Raw genomic sequence first — 18,938 nt, 5'->3', positions numbered from 1 at the left:
AGGAAAATCTACAAATTCATCGTATAATACTTGATTAAAGTCTTTAAAGATGCTGTTTCTTCCATAATTCATCTACGCTTTATTTTGGTTTCTTATTTTAATTTGGTTTCTTATGGACATTTTAGCTCCAAAATCAAGTAAAGACGGATTATTTTCCCGTTAAATCCATGTCTTCAACTCTCCTGAAATCCATCAAAATTTCCATTTGAGCATATAAAATCGCACTTAATAGGACATAACATAAATTTCAATTCTCTACATTAAAACCAAAACATTTTAATTCTCTACGCAATTATCCAAGAATCAACAATAACATTAAAATTGAACACAAACTCATCACGCCAATAACTAACTGGGAATTAAAGAAGTGCAGTGTCATCAAATATTAAAAAGAAAATGGGAGGGACTGAGGAAGGAGCAGAAATGCAAATAATTAATACAACTGTTCTAACTTGCTACAAATAATAATGTTACAGCTCAACCCGAAGAACAATCAATGCCGGAAAATTTTCTATCTTCACTCCCATTATCTCTCTAAAATTACCAATTAAAAAAACTCGGGCCTCCCCTCGACATCAATTCTTTTCCAGCATCTTTACCCATCGAAACCATATCATCATATTCATATAGCCCTTTTCTCGATGTCTCCAAAACTATTAAGAGAACAAGTAATAATACATCTCCATTAGAAATTTATCAACAAACAGAATAATAATTTTTTCATTGACATATATATAGAATGTATTATCACCTCGAGTTCCATCTGGAGAGGCTACTAAACCTCGGAAAACACAATACCCATCCTTGTCCTTGTGTGCATATCCAGCAATTGGAGTTCGACATGAACCATCCAGCGTCTCGAGAAATGCTCTCTCACAAGCAACAGCTAATCTTGTCTCTTCATGATTCAAGGAACCAATGTAATTAGCCTGTTCACATGAATGTTTCTCTTTCAGTTACTGGCCATATCAAAATGTGCGATATGTTTAACAAGATTAGCAAACATTTATGCTCAAACTTTAGAGTTAATTAGGCCAATATGTTAGCTATCAAATTCAAAATTTTGGCATTCCTAAATTAAAATTTTACAGTTGGACGTGATTGACTACAAATCAACTACATAAAATAAAATCCTCAATGGGTTCAACATGTTTTAACCATGTATCTTACGTTGTCAAAAGCAACATTTTAGAATTTTACCCCTAGTACAGAACATGTCTAAATTTTGATTTTTTTTTTCTTTGTTTCTAGATAGTTTACGTGTATTATATCCTATCCAACCCAATTTGAAAAGTCTAACTTTAAATTTGGATCTCTAGTATCTGCAATTTTGGATACTATCAGTAGTAGCCTAGGTCAACTATGTGTTTTTTGCTCAAAATTTTGCAATTATCACAGGCTTACCATCTTATCATCGTTGCTTCTACAGGCTATGCCAATTGCACCTTGAGCAATTGCAGGGAGCATTTCTTCAATGGAGAGTGTAGCTGTTACGGTTTCAGTCATGCTCAGTCTCTTGAGCCCTGCAAGTGCTAATAATGTTGCTTGGACCTCTCCTTCGTTGAGTTTCTTTAGTCGAGTTTGAACATTGCCCCTGAAGTTAACAACCTGCACAATATAGATTTTGTTCACAAAGAGGGAGAGCTCGTGTTCAGAAAGTGAGGTTTATTGAAGAATGGCTTGTGGTATTCTCTCAGTAGGAACATATGCAAAGATGGGTAAAAGTTCACAGTGAAAGAAATAGCATCAACCAACCATAATATATAAAAGAAATATAAGTGAAATTTTACAAAAATAATGGATTCTTGAATAGTTTATGAATGAATGGGCATCTGAAGAGTGTCTAAGAAACACTTTGGTTAAATGGAAGCCTTATACAGTGTTGAGGCCCGACCTAGTGGTAAAGAATGGGGTTGAATTACCTGCTACTTTGTATTCAAGCCCTTCCAAGCGTCTGGCAAAGCATAATTTTGACAAAGAAAGCCAATGGCTTACCTGCCAATTTCATAGCAGACCCATAGTATTCTAGTCATTTTCTCAATCAGATATCACACCAAGATATACTCGTGTATTTGAAAGAACACTAGAAGAGCAAGAATTACTCAGTCAATCAACACTACTCTTCCTGCTAGACATAAATGTTTAGGATGAAACTTATTGGATTTGGTCAATCATAGTTCACACTTTTGAATAATGGAAAAAATATTGACATGTTGCCCAAAATCTACCTCGGAAAAGATGAGACAGTCATCTGCACATTTAAATAAATAGTATAACAGGCAAGATGGATAGTGATGATTGAACTATGACCAAGATCACTATTTGATTAGCATGCAACAGAATCACAACGTAGGTAAGTAAATACCCCCATAGAGTTCCTAATAATTCAGGGGAATATTATAACGATGAATATTGCAATGATGCTTTTGTGGATGAGTATCAGAATCTACATCCCATGCCTCATAAACCATGTAAACATACAACTAGACAGAGTCAACATTTTGACCAGTATAATTGCATATCAACTTGACATTGGCCTTTCACTAAGTTGGTATATGAATGAGAACAAGGAATTTTCCAACTGCTCAAAAGGAGAATTGGCGGTCATGATAACCTAGCAATTGATATGTGCAATTTCACGCTCATGTATATACCTACAACCATGCTAGTGAAACTAGGAAGTGGACCTACAAAGTTTCCAATCGAAAAAACTTGTAATAAGATAGACAAGAAAAGTTGTTCAGGGAAGTGCACCTAGCTATAAAGTTAACTATGAGAGATCACAAGCATCCAATATGACCTTAATAAGCATATAAAGAAAATATCATGTAGACAGCTAACAGATAATGCACATTATCATTTACCAAACAAAAAGTATTTCTAGTCTTCGTTGTTTTTTAGGCATGTTATCTAATACTAAACAACACATAGTATTACTTATAAATCTACAGGATTGAAAGAGTTTAAAACTAAATCGAAGTTTTAAAATATGACTTACTTTTAGTGATGGATATCTGTAGAGTATCTGAGACTGCCTCCTTAATGAAGCACTACCCACAACACTTCCAGCTGGAAGCTCTGCAAGCGATTTCGCAGTCAAAGATATAAACGCATCTCTAACATCCTCTCGGGGGAGATTACAAGGTAATATCATTCCATCAGGAAAATAAGTAGGAACATCCTTCATCGAATGGACAGCAATATCGATTCTCCCATCCAACAGAGCCTCATCTATCTCTTTTGTAAATAGTCCTTTGCCTCCTATATCAGCTAACGGTTGGTTGAGTATTTTATCACCAGTGGTTTTTATGATTATGATCTCGATTGCTCCTTCTTGGGCAAGCTCAGAATGTGTAGCCATGAGTTTATCTCGTGTTTCGTGGGCTTGAGCAAGTGCTAATGGACTGTCCTACATAAACAACAGGAACAATATTGTCCATATATGGAATATATGACCAGGATATATAAGAATTGATGATAAGCTTCTTGCTAATTTCACTTCAATTTATTAATCATTCAATGAACTAAAGATCACACAAATGATAGGAAATGTAAGCAGCGGATATAAAGGAGTTTAACATAATGTATTAGTCTCCGAAAATTTAATTTTAAAAATACAAATAAAAGTATAAGATGTTAAACAAGCTATACACCGCAAGGATTACATTAAATTTTTGAGATGGGAAATTATGGCAGTTCTGGGCAAAAGCGAAATCCAAATGGCACTGAGAATAATAAGTAAAAAAAATTACTCAAAGTACACTAAATTTATGGCAAAATCTACTCAACAAGCAGTAACCCATCAATATTAACAGCAATTTCCCACAAAAATCGACTATTGCAATACAGGAAGATTCAACCGATGTCAAATCTATGCTCAATCCAACGGGAATAACAAAAAGATCAGAAATTTCCCCAAAATTTGGGATCAATCAGAAGCCTTCCCCACTCTTTTCAGAGGTCAAAGCTCACAAATTTACCACAAAGCTCACAAATTTAGAATCAGAAGCCTTCCCCACTCTTTTCAGAGGTCAAAGCTCACAAATTTACCACAAAGCTCACAAATTTACCGCCAAATCCCCAACAAAATCACAACTTTGGTCAAAGCTCACAAATTTACCACAAAGCTCACAAATTTACCGCCAAATCCCCAACAAAATCACAACTTTATGAAATGGGCAAAACCTAAAACGGATTCAGACTCAAGGGGCAGAGCATAAATCACCTTCCCCTCGTTCCAATTCTCAAGAGAGAGACTTTGGTCTTCTCCTCCTGCTCCACGGCCAGAGCTGCTCTAATCACCATGGCTCTCCTCTTCAAGGGTCTACTGGAGGAGGAGGAAGGGGGGAGGACAGGAGCTGACGTGGCAGCCGCACTGGATCTCATAGTGATGATGGGGTTTGCCATTGGTTCGGTGATGGAGGAGCTGGGTTTTTGGGGGGTTTTTGTAAAAGGGGGATAACAAGCAGATAACGTCAGAGGATTGGTGGGGGCCAATCACGCTATCTCTATCTCCTCTCCAACTCTCTCTCTCCCCCCTTTACTTTCCCCATTTCTTTCTTCCCCCCTCCTTTTTAAACAATGTTATTCTGGTGTTTAGAGGGGAATTTTTTTTAGGGATTCATTTTGTTTTTCATCTCCTCTGGTGAACTATACCTCTAAAATTAGATGAAGACCCCAATAACTTTTATTTTTATTCACCCACCCAACCCACCCCAACGTATCATTTGTAAGACCAATATTTTTACCTTGCTTTATTTGAACCCAACCCACTTGTAAGTTAATGCTTCGACCTAAATATTAAGATCCTTTCGTTTATGAGCCTGATAGTTCTCGTATTCTCTGCAATTATGCTTGTGAAAAAAATTTCTCAAAAATGTACCGTCCATAGAAACTTTTGATCATTTCACTTCAAATCAAAAAAATGAGAGACCAGAACCTCAGCGAGACACACATCGCTTTGTTTCACAAGTTCATGGACGAGAGGCGTTGTCATCTACGCTAAGCTTGGGTCATGAAATTGATGAAGTCAGATCGGTTATAGAAGAGAGCAACGACGAGTTCAAATTTTTAGAAATTTTTTTTTACTGAAATACAATGTATAAGTGCGTTGAATACAGCATCCACCATGATTTTAAAAATAAAGAAAGATGAGTGTATGGAACTAAAGCCTTTTATTTGAAAAATAGTTGAGGTTAAAAATAAGTTGTGGTAAAACAGTAAGTTCATGGGGGAAAACCTGATAAAAAGGCTCAGTTTGCGGTCAAAATTGGCTAAATTTTGCAAATAAATCAATACTTTGATAAAAATTTGAAAAGTAAGTTCTAAAGAAAAATGCATTTATACTCTGGGCTTTTTGGTTAAATGGCTCATAACGTAATTAACCACCAACACCAAGCCCGTTATCTTCAGTCCCTAATCGCCATGCTCCTCGTCATCTCCTCCGTTCTCCTCCCGCCTCCTCGTCCCTCCACTCCCAAGACCCTAACCCTAACCCCAACCCCAACCCCAACCCCCAATTTCAATCTCAATCGAAGACAATCGATAACTCTAACCATCTCCTCTTCAATCTCTCTCCTCCTCTTCTCTCCACCACTCACTCTCGCCGCCGCCCCTCCTCCTACCCCCACCGCCGCCGGCGCCTTCTCCGATCTAGAGGGCTCCGGAGGCGTCAAGTTCCTGGATCTGCGGCCCGGCGACGGGCCATCACCTGCTGATGGTGACCAGGTAAAAAAGTTGTGAACTTTCACTGCAACCTTTGTAGAATGGATGAGTAAATGAATGAATGAATGATTGCACCTAGTTAACGCAATTTGTAGCTGCGGTCGCAAAAAGATCTCAAATTTTAGCTAGCGAGTTTCATGTAATAGTGTGTTAGTTGCATTTGCAAAAAGATCTCAAATTTTACCCGGCATGAGTTTGAAAAACATTCTACCCTATAACAAACCTCTGCCACTATAACTACAGTTGCATGTTACAACATTTTAAGATTGAATCAAACTAGTGTAACTACAATTTCATGCAATTACATTGGCAAGAATCTAGCAGTCAGACGTGGATGAGCATCCAGTGTTTCTTCAGATTAAGAAACATAAGTGAAGAAAGGTCAATATATAATAACGAGAAATGGACACTGAAAATTTTATCGTTGGTCAGTCCATGAAGATATTGTGCTGGGAGAGATTATGTAGTCTTGCCCAATATTTTGCTTAAGAATTAAGATCATTTTGGTGTTTGTGACCATGGCTAGTATGGGTATGCTTATTTGTGAAGGTTGCAATCCATTATTATGGAAGGTTAGCGGCGAAACAAGGGTGGCGGTTTGACTCAACTTACGAGCACAAGGATGAAATGGGTGATCCTGTTCCTTTTGTATTTGTCCTTGGGTCTGGTAAGGTAAGATCAAGTCAAAATTGAAATGTGTTGTTTTCAATTACTTAGGAAATGCTTTAAAACCCCCATTTTATTCACAAAGCGTACTACATATTTAGATGTAAAGTCTTCTTGTGTGTGCAAGCCTACAACTGATCTACTCTCAATTGTGCAACTTTGTGAGTCCCCATATGTTACGGGTTTAGTATGTTACTCTTCGTTCGTTAACTCTTGTCACTCAAAAGAAACTATCCAGATATATTTCCCCTCCTAGATACATTGCTTGATGTTTTTTTCTCGGCAGTTTAGTTCAATAATAATTTGACCCTGCACGTTTTAAGTTGACAAGCATTCTGGTAGTATTTACTATGTATTTGCTCTTAATATACTTGAATATTTCACGGGATACATATTGCATTATGATGCACATGGCAAGTAAACATAAGGGATAGTGAAAAGCTTTACATGTAGCAACCAGAATGCATTGTAGTCCATTGTAATAGATGATTATTCCATATTGTTTATTTGTGCGCTGAACTTGAAATATCTGAAGGCTTCTTGAAGAAACACTGTATATGGAATCACTTTGTGGGTAGTGAACAAAATACTTATGAAGTCCCCAGCCCTTTTAATCTTTTTTCTGCATTCTACTACATGTTTGAAGATGGTAATGTGTGATGATCTATATTTGCAGCATTGATCTAGCTTTCTTGCTTGTCCCTATGTCTCTCAAACTAGGTTGGCATATGGAGCCCTTAGCACTATAGGTCCCTTCAAGAAAAAGAGAGAATGCCAATGCATATACGTTCCTTTAAAAAAGTTACATATATGTTGACATGCACATCCATGAAAATTCAGTGCTCATGTGTTTTTCGGAAATTTAGCAACAGAATAGATATAATCATATAATGCAATTTTTTTAATATGAAAAGAGTCCATGATTCGTCATTTTTCCATAGGACAACTTAACATACCTCTCCTCGTATGTTAATAGATATCCTTAAATTAGCACTATTATATATACCTTTTATGTTTTTTTCCTGATAATATGGTTTTAACCTATGTAGGATGGTGCACGCATGCCAAAATATGCAATTAGCATGAAGTGTTTTAACATTAATGATAAAATACATGTCCTGGGTGTGGTTGATGATAAAAGTGTACGTGTGCAACATAGACCTTATAGACCATAAATAACTGACATTTAATGCCTAAAGATCACTTCTTCATGATCAGGCCAGGTCTATGATACCTATAAATCAATAGATTGCAGAATTTAGTTGAACCCGCATATGCGATCCAAAGGAAGTACTGAACCTACCAATTCTGATATGTTGCGTTCTTTGTAAATTCTGCAGGTTATTTCAGGCATTGAAGCCGCAGTGAAGTCAATGAAGGCGGGAGGCATTCGTCGTGTCATTATTCCGCCATCACAAGGATATCAGAACACATCACAAGAGCCTATACCTCCTAATGTACGCATGCTCTCTTCACCTTTCCTTCCAAATTTCTTTTAAGGCCAAGCATATAGTGGAGTTCTATAGACTGTTTTGGCAACTATGATTAATGGGTTAATTTGTCCTTCGGCGTTTCTTCTGTCATTTGCAGTTCTTTGATCGCCAGAGATTGTTCACCACAATTTTCAATCCAACTCGTCTGGCTAATGGGGAAGGCTCTACTCTCGGTACTCTCATCTTTGACGTTGAGCTCGTTAGCCTGGGACACCTATGAACTGTAGCAAGTTTTCTGAAATGTTGAAGGATTTCTGAAATGTTGAATATCTGTACGCGTCTCTGTAACGGAGAAGCTCCTGCAAGCACAAATCTGGATATCTTGACCAAGCATAATTTACTCAATTGCGGAGATCTTCTAGATATTGATCTATTATGATGTATTGAAGTTGTGAAGCAAAACAATTTGTAGTTCTCCCAATAGCAAACAGACTGCAAATTATCTTGCTCTTGTTGGAGGGGGGGAAATCCCATGTAAAAATTTACAACCCTGTAACTATGTATTGCACAAAGTTGGAATAGTGAAAATATATAGTCATACTGTCATAGGGTCTGAAAACTGCAACTTTTCCAATTTGTTCCATATATTTGAAGTGTGCTCATGGTGATTTGTAATTTGCTTAGAGCAACTTGGGTGAGTTCCCAAATGGATTTCTAATAACATAATTGATTCCAAGTGTTTATCAATAAATCATTGGAAAAAATTAATCCCAAGAGTTTACTATACTATGGTAAGAATATGGGCAGAATCAAGCCAGTAAGTTGTTTAGAAAACCCTATTAGATTTCGGAGTGTAAATCAGAAATGTGATTATATCATAGGTCCGATCTACTTCTCTATATTCAAAGGAGTATCCAAAAAATATATTGTTCATGTTCATGCTACAGTAAATACTGAATTACTGCAGCATAAAAAATAAATCTTTGGATCCTCCTTAGAATATAGAGGACTAAATTTACTGTTTATAGTATATTATTTTGCTGTATTACAAATAGTAAATTTTTGGATCTTCTTTTAAGTATAGAGTAGTAGATATAATTTCTATTTTTAAGCATAAAATAATCAAATTAAATATATTAAACCTTAGAGAGAGACATGCTCAAAATGCAATGCTTAAGAAAGAATCTAGGATCTATATGACAAAAGCCAATTACAAATAGGACCGGCTGAGCTGTAGATCACACATTAACGGGTCCTATACGAAAAGGTCAGATCCGATCGAACCCGACCCAGTACCGAACCATAACCTTAATTAAAGATGAAGACACTGCAGCTCACAGGACAACGATTCCTGAGATTTGTGTTGAAGATTATCGATGCTTTGTTGTTGAAGGAAAAAGGGAAAAAAAAATTATCTAAAAAAACGAACACTTTTAGTAAGATTCTTTTTCTTTTTACTCTTAATTCCATTCGAATTGGTTTTTTATTTGTCTTAAACAAGTTCTTTTGATGAGATCTTGATGTTTTGAGGTCAATAGAGACATGGATCTTCTTCTTAAGTTTTCATCGCCCTTGCTGAAATCTTAGTATAGATTTTGATAGGTTTTCTTAATTGAGATATATAATTGATTTTCATGGGGTTATGGTTATGAATTCGCATGATCCTAGCTTCATCTCAGTTTAGATGTATGCAGTTTTGTTATAGAGAATTGGGTAACTTGATCTCTATGATATGAGAACTTTATTGTTATTGCAGTTTGGCACCCTAAAGTTTACTTCTTTTTTACCCAAAAATTTATTTTTGACACTTGGATTTCCCAAAGTTCACACTGTTTATAATTTTGATACTGGAGAAATATTTAATATAGACTCACTACCACATTTTATCACAAAAATCGACCCTATCTCTTTTTTATTAGCGAAATCGACCCAGTTTCTACCACGACAGATTCGTGGCCAGAAACTGGGTCGATTTCTAAAAAAACGCGTTGCTTAATTAGTCGGGTTGTCAGCATGTGCTCGAGACCCCGATTCAAATCTCTGCAAAAAATTGGCGGGGTTGCCAAACCTGGCAATTTTGGTCGGGATTGGCAACCCGATAATTTTTTGCGTGCCAAATTGGTCACGGTTGGCCAATTTTGAGCTCCAAATTGGCCGGCTCCCAAATAGTGGGGGCTGGCAACCCCGACTATTTGGTGGAGACTTTTGAAATTAGTCCCCCAAATAGTCGGGGTTAGCAACCCTGATCATTTTGGTTGGCAACCCCTTAGAGCTGCAACCCCGACTAATCAGAAGTTCATTTTTTTTAAATGACCCAGTTTCTGGCCATGGTGCTGATGTGGCCAGAAATTGGGTCGATTTCACTAAATAAAAGTGAAATGGGCCGAATTTTGGGAATAAATTAGGGAATGAGACTGTTTTGAAAATTTCTCCTTTTGATACCTAAAGTTTCTTCCTGCCCCATATTCTACTCATTTTGCAACTTAGATACCTAAATGTTCACATTTTCTCACCTTTGATATGCCAAACTTCCCAAACTTTGTGGTATCTGAATGTCAAAAATAAAAGTTTGATGTATCAAAGTAAAAAAGGTGTAAACTTTGTGGTATCAAAATGTCAGAAAAAGAACTTTTGAGTATCAAAGTAAAAAAGATGTTAACTTTAGGGTATTAAAGTGTTGAGAAAAAATTCTGGAGTGTTAAAAGTTGAAAATGTGTATGCTTTAGGATACTAAAGTGCAAATGATGATTATAATTTAGCAGCTCTTGATGAATTCCAACTTGTTTGTGTTTCAATTCTAACCAAGTGTTATCTCGATAGAATAATCAAATTGATTTGCATGCATATTTACTACTGATTTATTTATATTTGTAAGTGAAGTTGTCTCCTTTGCTTGTATCATATCAATTTTATTCCTTTTCCTTGTTAAGCAATTCATTCTCTAACTGTGCAGATCTTGTGGTATGCTGCAACTTTGGTTTTATCATCCAAATGCTTTCATTAAGGTATCATGTCTGAGCAACCCGATTATGTTCGTGAAAGCTCCAGCTCAAGTGTAAGTAGCACAATCCCGGATAATGAGGAAGACTTGACTATTGGAAGCATATTAGCAGAAGAAAATCACAGAGTTGATAGAAGTCTTGGGAAGCGTTTATCACATTTGGATTCAATTCCGGTATGGCCTATACATTAAACAGACAAATGATGTTAATGTTAAAATACAATAGGTTTCATTTAGTTTAGCATTGTGTTAGTAAATGTATGCCTATCTATGCTTCTTATGTTCTAATAATCTTATTGATTTTTATCGATATATTACCTTCTTCTAAAATTGTGTCAAATTGGTTTCCTAATTCCTAGTGCTTTAATTAGGTTTTGCTAATGGTAAAGATGGTTGATGCAAACAGTTCTATGATTTCCCTCTAGGAAACACATTCTCAACGTTGAATGCATGTTTAACCTAATACTTTGATGGGATTGAATTGTGTGTGCATGAATAGAGTTAACTAAAATTGTGGAAGTAATGGAACAAATGAAAAACACATGCTACGTATCTCTTTGATACCTTTTACTCCTGTTATTCATAATCTTAGCTAACCTGACTCAGTAATGTGCATCATAGCATCAAATATCTGGTTTTTGATTGATAATTCAATGATTGCTACTTAGATTAGATAGTTTAATTGTAGTTCCTGCAATTTGTCAATTGGAATTGTGCTTTTCATATGATTGACGGTGAAGGAATTGAATGTATCAGTCCGGTGTTATTCTCATAAGGAAATTATGGTTACATTTCAAATGGATATCCATCCAATCCAAACTTTTGGCTTGTTTAAAATCATTTTAGTCCCGAATAGACTACCTTTCTTTTTGCCTTATTCCGCATAACCAAAGAAAATCAAGAAAAAGAAAGATAAAGGAATTCAGTTTCTTAGAATAATTTTTATGGCTCACAGCGTCTTTCTTAATCTTTTAGTTTCTTACTTTATGATACGTTCTTTTGCATTATCTTAGTTGCCTCCCGATAAGGGAAATTCTTCACCACAATCTGATTAGGACTTTAGGTTTTATGGGAATTGCATCACTTGCCCATAGCTTCCTTCAGTTTGGAACTTCACACAGAGTTAGGGTACGGTTGGTTTTGCTTGATCTTTTGAATAGCCTTTTTGATTAGGCTCATGCTCCCATGCACCGTATTGACTAGAAAAGGAATGAAAGGTATAGGTGATGATAAAAAATGAGTTCAGTTTAATTTGTTTAGTTATGTGATCCCATCTCTTCATGGAGCGTTGTGCTCGTGCTCTTAGATATACTGTATTAGTAATCATCACTTTCTGTCTCTTTTTTTTCTGGGTTTCATGTTAGCCATATATATTATATATTCATGTTCGTGATTATCCTTTGCTTCATTGGAAGAGTCTTGCTTTACTATTATTATTTTTAGATCCGGCAAGGAAATAGCGTACAGTGTACTGTATACTAATTTCAGCTTGTATATATCAACTGACAGCACACTCCTCGAGTTAATGGTGAAATTCCGGATGTTGATAATGCAACTTTAGATCATGAAAGGCTGACAGAAAGGTAATAATATGAAAACTAACGATTATGTTATGTTTCCTGTATTGTCATTTAGTAGAAAGCATGATGTTTTCCTAGTGCATCCTCGAACTTAGTGTAGTTAAAATCAGTACATCAGCAAGGTAATGACGGAAACAGTGATAAAATGTAATGATAATTGCATGTAAGCTAAAGAATGAATGTTATAGATAGCACAGTGCAATGAATATAAAGAAAATGGAGTGCTTATGATAAAAGGCGTAACTCCTTTACTGGTGATTAGGTTAATCACAGGTTTTCAAGATTGACAAAAGTACCCTTAAGATATTTAAAATCTGACACATCCAACCTTCTCTACTGTACTCTAGTTTTTTGGCCAAATATCCTTATAGAGAGACCCTTGAGGTTTTAAAATGTCAGAATAAGTATTAGACTAGTTTGGCTTATTTTGTTCCCATATATTAACTTGTATATTTGTTTCTTTCTACTCAACCTACACAACCTATAATCTGTAAATATAGGCGGATTGGTATGGCTCATGAATAAATGAATAATATATCTATATGTTTTCTCTTTCTCCACGTGGCATTAGAGCAAGACAAATTAGAAAAATCCTTGCGATGGAAAACCTCATTGTGAAAGCCTCCACCATGGTACTCTTCACCAATGAACACTAACGTAGGTCAGTGTTCACCAATGTACAATAACCTGAGTACTATTCAATGATGAACAGCTACTGTTGATGCACTTCTCCATGAACAGTGATTGCCAGTTCTGTTCACCATGTATAGTAATCGTCAACCATCTCGCGGCTATTTGGCTTCAACGTCCGGCCTCTTGTTGATACACTTCTCCATGAACAGTGATTGCCATTTCTGTTCACCATGTATAGTAATCGTCAACCATCTCGCGTCTATTTGGCTTCAACATCTGGCCTCTTGTTGATACACTTCTCCATGAACAGTGATTGCCAGTTCTGTTCACCATGTATAGTAATCGTCAACCATCTCTTGGCTATTTGGCTTCAATGTCCGGCCTCTTCTCAACAACTATCCAGCTTCAAGAGTTCTGCCCCCACACTGCCTCCCAAAATCAAAAACCTAAAAATCCTGCTAGATGAATCAATAACTCTTATCTAAATTTCTGGTTCAATCTTAGAAGAGAACAATGTATAATTTGACCCGGTGGTCATCAACTGGCAATTGGTCAGTATCTTCAAAAAATTTGCCAGTAGCTACCCTCAATATATTTTCCACACATGGAAATAAGCATAAGGTCTTGGTAAACATGATGGTTCATGGTACAAAGAACACAACTTTTCCTTTCCCAGGTCTAAATTTGTTTGACATGTTATAGGAGGAGCACCAGTTCCATCCTGAATGGCAAACATCCATTCACCTTCAGAAATTTATGGCACATGAATAACCTTACAATCACATGTTCTGCTCTTCAAGATTCTTAACACGGAAAGATCTTTTTCTCCCTTTCGAGCCTGCAATGATTTACATTGCAGAAAAGCTTATGAAAATGGTGAACAATCTAAGCAACTACTTCTATCTTGCGATATTCAGTGCCAAGTAGCTACGTCTATATCTCGATAAGAAATTTAAGGAGTTGGTCAACATAATGGTGAGCCTCTTCCCCAAGGTCTCGATCGGGTTTCCCAAGAAGAAGAAAGGGGTTGATTAGTGTCTTGTATTAAGGATTGTGGACCTTTCGTCTCGAAATTTCAATGGATATTTTTTTTACTAAGAATAGTGATGCTTGCTGATAGTGTCTTTTGGAGATATAACTTGTCTTATCAAGTTGAGACGAACATTCATGGTGGATATGTTTATTTTCTCTGCAATAAGAGATTATCCTCATATACGTTGATTAATAGTAAAATCATTGTTGGGCTTAATCCATATTAGACTTCTGAAAATTTTAATGCTATGAAATATGCTACTGCATTGTTAGAGAAATTAAGGTAATTGTCAACTCGAGCAACTTGATTATGCAGGTGCATACACAAGCCTATTTATGCTAAAGAATATTGAAGTGTGAAGTGTACTATCTTGTATGCAAAGTTCTTCATGTGCATGAAATTTTTTAAGGTCAAATACCGAAGTTGTTGAAGTTTACTGTCTTGTATGCAATGTTCATGTGCATGAAACTTTTGAAAGGTGGATAAGTGCTTTTTATCTAAGATGGAACTATGTTCCTTCTATATCATTTCAAGAAAATTCAGATCTGAAAAAGGGAAAATTGTTTCTTTTATACCGCGAACCATTACGTTACCTAGACAGATCTCATGTTTTTCCTCTACGTGAGAACTATATTGAGGGTTACTTCTGGCAAGTTTGAGAAGTCATTAATAGATTGTCAATTGACGATCATTGATCGAGTTATACAATATCTTTCATGAGATTGAATCAGAAATTTGGACAGGAAGTGTGGAATCGTCCAGAAATTTGGAGAGGAAGTATGGAATCTTCCAGCAGGTTTTTTATTCTGTCAATGTGAAAACCACGAAAGTGTTTATGGTAGAAAACATGGATAACTTGTAGATTACTACGCTAGAAAAGGAAGCCAATGAAATTGCATGCAAGAGAGAAGCTGATAAAACTATGGAAGAAAAAAGGTCAGTAAGACTACATGTGAGGAGATCGACGGGACTATGCATGAAGATGAGGTTGTGGGATTTGCATGTGAATATAAACTTGTTGAGCTTGCATGCAATAAGAGGTCAATAAACTGCATATGATATGAAGAGGTCGATGAGCTTGCATGCGAGAACAGGATATCATCGAGAGTGTGAATAGAAGCGGTTAGCGTTGCCATCATTTTGGAGGAAACCAGAGTTGAAAATACTGATGTGTGATAGTGGTTGAGGATCAATAGTGGTGAAACTTTTGGAGATGATGTTGGCGGTTAAGAGGAGATTGCAGAGGGGAATCATGAAATCCCCTTGACAGTCCCTAGTTTTAGAAGGAAAACAAGAGCTAAAACTTAAATATACCTTAGTAGAAATAGGCTTGTAGGTGCACCTGCATCATCAGATTGCTCGAAGACAATTTGCATAACCGCTTTATTAATTCAGTGGCACAATCAGCAGCATTTAAGTTTTCAGAAGACTGATTTGAATGAAGTCCCGGCGCCATGTTTCCCATCAAACAACACAAATGAAGATAATCTCTTGTCAAAGAGAAAATAAACATATCCATCATAAATCTTCATCTCAACTTGAGAAGGCAAATTATGTTTCCAGGTGATTTGATTATTGACAAACATCATTGGTAAACAGATCCGCTGAAACTACTAGAGAAGAAAATATCCTCAATCTTTAATACAAGACATTAATTAGTCCTTTTCGTCTTCTCCTTAGGAAATTAAGACAGGACAAGTTATGAATGGGTGTCATGATCTAACCAAATCTTTTTTCTTAGAAATTTCCGTTGGTTTATCTTATATTTGTTGATTGGATGAGTTTTATATAGAAAAAATTAATCCAAGGAACAAAGAACTCATTTTTTATTGTTTCTTGGATGAATTTTCTTTGTTAGTAATTATTCTCAACATTAGGTTGTCTCACAAATCATTCCAAAAAATAAGGTTTGGTTCTCATTTAAGTTTTTCTGGGATTATTGGATAATCACCGCTTCTTTTTTACTTTTATTTTTAGTTTGTTATTAACGCCAAGACTAAATTAATTACCGTTACGCTCATAACTAAGTGCATTCTGATCAAGTTTTTATATTACACCTAATTTTCAATAATTCAATTAGACAAAAACAAAATTTTGAAGAATCAATTTGTCCATCCTTCTTCACCATTAATGTCACTGAACTGATTTAGTAGTTGTTCCCTAGTACTTCTTCACCATTAATGTTTCAAGCCATAATCACGAAATTAGTTATTAGATTACCCATTTGAGTGTAATTCAATCGGAGTCAGTTGTGTTCGAAAAACTGTGATTTTGAGTTCAATTCTACAATTTTTTAAGTTGGTTTCTTTGTTACAAACCCTTCCACTAGTGAAAACGCATAGGTTACCCCCAAAAAAGGCTCTTTGACATAAAAAGGCTCTTGAAATTGTAATTTAATTGATAACAAGCTTAACTTTACTTGCTCATTCGTGAAAAAAGAAGCCACTCATCCAAAAAAAAACATCCCTACTAAGTAATCCCAGACTACCCTCTCTCACCAATTTTCTCCAAATTCTTTCTGAACCCATCACTTTTTTGGGTAATCTCGTATGCATATCTGTAATTTGATTATTCTCTTGAGATTAAGGACACTATGTTCTTATAGTTTTACATGGAATTTCATGATCAGGCTTGCCACATATGGATTAGCTGAATTACAAGTTGAAGGAGATGGGAATTGTCAGGTTTGTGTCTTGAAAAAAATGTACTTGCCAAACAAACAGAAAAAGGGATGGAGAGAAGAAAAGAAAGAAAGGAGATTAGTGCAATTTGTTACCACTAATCAATATTGTTAATTTTGTTTTTCTTTTGCCTTCATTGCTGTGATACATCAGTTTCGAGCTTTAGCCGATCAATTGTTCCGGAATCCTGACTATCACAAACATGTTAGGAAAGCAGTAATAAAACAGGTACTTTTCTGGTAATAGTAGTGTCCTCTCTTTTTAATTAATTTTGAATGAATATGATCTTATTTTGACGGTGTAGCGTGTTTGTTCACAAATACATGTTAGTTTCCTTCTCCAGCGCAGATTTAATTCATGATTTCATGATATATTAATTCTGTTTTCAGCTAAAGCATTTCCAGGAATTTTATGAAAGCTATGTTCCAATGAATTACAAAAGTTACCTGAAGAATATGAAAAGGTTTGCCCTTATGCTTGTTGCTACACTTCCTGTTTAATGCGATTTTTTTAGAATGGAAGCTTAAAAGTTTTATTTATTTTTGCCGATCCATATGATTTTAGGTCTGGGGAATGGGGAGATCATCTAACATTACAGGCAGCTGCCGATCGGGTAACATTGCTTTTCAATTTGAAGTTGGTTTTTTGCATTTTGATCCTCCCATCGAAAGCTTTTAAGTAAGAATTGGTTTCTCGTTTCCTCCTGGGTTATTTTGTTCAGTTTTTCTTTAGGATCAATGTTTTTTTTTTTTTGTCTAGACATTAGAATCAAATTTTTGTAGATATAAATATTCTGAAGTTTGATATGTCAATTATATGGCCTAGTTTAAAAGCTTGACTTTTGAAGAATGTTGAAGCATTTGTACTCAAGTTTGGACCTTGGACTTTGAAGAGAGAGAAATTAAGAAAAGAAGGAAAAGTTTAATAAAGCAAAAAAGTTAAGAAGAAAAAAGGAAAAGCAGGAACAGAACAAAGTTTTAATAGTTTTTTTAGGATCTTGCTGATTATAGTTTATCATACTGATTTATGGTTACAGTTCGGTGCCAAGATTTGCCTGCTTACATCATTTAGAGATACAATCCTCATCGAAATTGTGCCCAAGGATAAAAATCCTTCAAGAGGTAATGTATGCGCTCTTAGAAAATAGTTGACAATTTGTGTTTTCTTTTTATTTTGTCCTTTTATAAGCAGAGCTGTAAATTTCCCAAAACGTAGAGTTGCACATATTTATTTCGTGTTCTGAATCTTAAACTGAAATAATATCTACAATAATTTTAAAAAAAACATTTTTAATTTTGTTCTTTTTTTAAAACAAAAAATAGGAATGATTAAAAGTAAAGACTTTTTTTTTAAAGATGTAGATCTAATACATTTTCCTGATTGAAATTGTCCGTCTTGATCATGTGATATAGAGCTCTGGCTGAGCTTCTGGAGTGAAGTGCACTACAACTCTCTGTATGGAGCCGATGGTAAAAATTCCAACTTTTTTCTTCAACCATCGGTATTTGTATACCTCGTACATAAATTAAAATTTTTTATTAATGTCTTTTATTGGCAGATCTTCCGACTCGGGTAGCTAAGAGAAAGCACTGGCTTTTCTAGGACAGTACAGTTATTCATTTACTTACCCCATACAGTATATGTTCATTTGTGCTGTTGTATATTTTTGGCCAATATGTGCTTTAAGTCCTGTAGAAAGAAACATGTTTTATTGTGTATGACATTTTTTTTCTTTTTTACTTTCCGTGAAGGGTATCGCCTACCTAAGAGAAAGCACTGGCTTTTATAGGAGGGTATAGTTACTCGTATACTTCATACCGTATGTGTTCATTTTGTATGTACTACCTTTGTATATTTTTTGTCCAATATGTGGTTATGTCCTGCAGAAAGAACATGTTTATTGTGTGTGACAGTTTTTTCATTGTTCTTTGTTTTCCTGCGCTCGCTCTCCTTTCTCAGTTTATTCCCTGCTAAATAGGGGAAAAAACACGATGATTTGCTTGCAAAAAGAGATCTTTGTAGCTGTATGAATATTTGTTAGTAAGAAGGGACTTGGATTGTTTTTTCATGCTCAGAGAGCATGGATTATGTACTCTACTTATTACACCAAAAATTGTTAGTTATGATACATTTTTTTTATCCCAACGCGACGTATTTGTGTCGCACAAATGCAGCGCGACATATACC

At 35.6% G+C, this 18,938-nt stretch overlaps 3 protein-coding genes across 5 annotated transcripts; 2 read left to right on the top strand and 1 right to left on the bottom strand.

Moving 5' to 3' along the window:
• LOC109844576 (porphobilinogen deaminase, chloroplastic-like) lies at window positions 322-4,477 on the bottom strand. Its single transcript, XM_020413682.1, has 5 exons — window positions 4,226-4,477; window positions 2,999-3,404; window positions 1,405-1,608; window positions 752-929; window positions 322-653 (listed from the first exon to the last, which is right to left on the bottom strand). The coding sequence occupies exons 1-5, from the start codon at window positions 4,405-4,407 to the stop codon at window positions 541-543; spliced, it is 1,083 nt and encodes a 360-aa protein (XP_020269271.1). The 5' UTR covers window positions 4,408-4,477; the 3' UTR covers window positions 322-540.
• On the top strand, window positions 5,394-8,485 carry LOC109845585 (peptidyl-prolyl cis-trans isomerase FKBP17-1, chloroplastic). 2 transcript variants are annotated; one of them, XM_020414857.1, is made up of 4 exons: window positions 5,394-5,727; window positions 6,274-6,396; window positions 7,731-7,847; window positions 7,981-8,485. In XM_020414857.1, the coding sequence occupies exons 1-4, from the start codon at window positions 5,425-5,427 to the stop codon at window positions 8,101-8,103; spliced, it is 666 nt and encodes a 221-aa protein (XP_020270446.1). In that variant the 5' UTR covers window positions 5,394-5,424; the 3' UTR covers window positions 8,104-8,485. The 2 variants fall into 2 exon arrangements, with proteins under 2 accessions (XP_020270446.1, XP_020270447.1); XM_020414858.1 differs by lacking the exon at window positions 6,274-6,396.
• LOC109844751 (OTU domain-containing protein DDB_G0284757) lies at window positions 9,166-18,663 on the top strand. Of its 2 annotated transcripts, none has more exons than XM_020413862.1 (10): window positions 9,166-9,259; window positions 10,777-10,998; window positions 12,334-12,407; window positions 16,700-16,754; window positions 16,905-16,979; window positions 17,141-17,214; window positions 17,316-17,364; window positions 17,788-17,872; window positions 18,164-18,220; window positions 18,310-18,663. In XM_020413862.1, the coding sequence occupies exons 2-10, from the start codon at window positions 10,834-10,836 to the stop codon at window positions 18,351-18,353; spliced, it is 678 nt and encodes a 225-aa protein (XP_020269451.1). In that variant the 5' UTR covers window positions 9,166-9,259; window positions 10,777-10,833; the 3' UTR covers window positions 18,354-18,663. The 2 variants fall into 2 exon arrangements, with proteins under 2 accessions (XP_020269451.1, XP_020269452.1); XM_020413863.1 differs by having other exon boundaries at window positions 17,316-17,429.

The sequence above is a fragment of the Asparagus officinalis genome, chromosome 6 (genome assembly GCF_001876935.1).
Source record: "Asparagus officinalis chromosome 6, Aspof.V1, whole genome shotgun sequence".
NCBI classification, from domain to species: domain Eukaryota; kingdom Viridiplantae; phylum Streptophyta; class Magnoliopsida; order Asparagales; family Asparagaceae; genus Asparagus; species Asparagus officinalis.
The sequence above is the reverse complement of the archived record's forward strand: the minus strand, read 5'-3'. Positions and strand labels throughout refer to the sequence as shown.

What these genes read in the sequence shown, in the direction of transcription:
- LOC109844576 (XM_020413682.1), bottom strand. Translation starts at nt 4,407, where the DNA reads ATGGCAAACCCCATCATCACTATGAGATCCAGTGCGGCTGCCACGTCA. An exon ending in ACAGATATCCATCACTAAAA is followed by an intron (nt 1,609 to 2,998) that starts GTAAGTCATATT and finishes TATATTGTGCAG; the next exon opens with GTTGTTAACTTCAGGGGCAA. An exon ending in CTCTCCAGATGGAACTCGAG is followed by an intron (nt 654 to 751) that starts GTGATAATACAT and finishes TTCTCTTAATAG; the next exon opens with TTTTGGAGACATCGAGAAAA.
- LOC109845585 (XM_020414857.1), top strand. Translation starts at nt 5,425, where the DNA reads ATGCTCCTCGTCATCTCCTCCGTTCTCCTCCCGCCTCCTCGTCCCTCC. An exon ending in CACCTGCTGATGGTGACCAG is followed by an intron (nt 5,728 to 6,273) that starts GTAAAAAAGTTG and finishes TTATTTGTGAAG; the next exon opens with GTTGCAATCCATTATTATGG. An exon ending in AAGAGCCTATACCTCCTAAT is followed by an intron (nt 7,848 to 7,980) that starts GTACGCATGCTC and finishes TGTCATTTGCAG; the next exon opens with TTCTTTGATCGCCAGAGATT.
- LOC109844751 (XM_020413862.1), top strand. Translation starts at nt 10,834, where the DNA reads ATGTCTGAGCAACCCGATTATGTTCGTGAAAGCTCCAGCTCAAGTGTA. An exon ending in AAGGAGATGGGAATTGTCAG is followed by an intron (nt 16,755 to 16,904) that starts GTTTGTGTCTTG and finishes GTGATACATCAG; the next exon opens with TTTCGAGCTTTAGCCGATCA. An exon ending in TACAGGCAGCTGCCGATCGG is followed by an intron (nt 17,365 to 17,787) that starts GTAACATTGCTT and finishes TTATGGTTACAG; the next exon opens with TTCGGTGCCAAGATTTGCCT.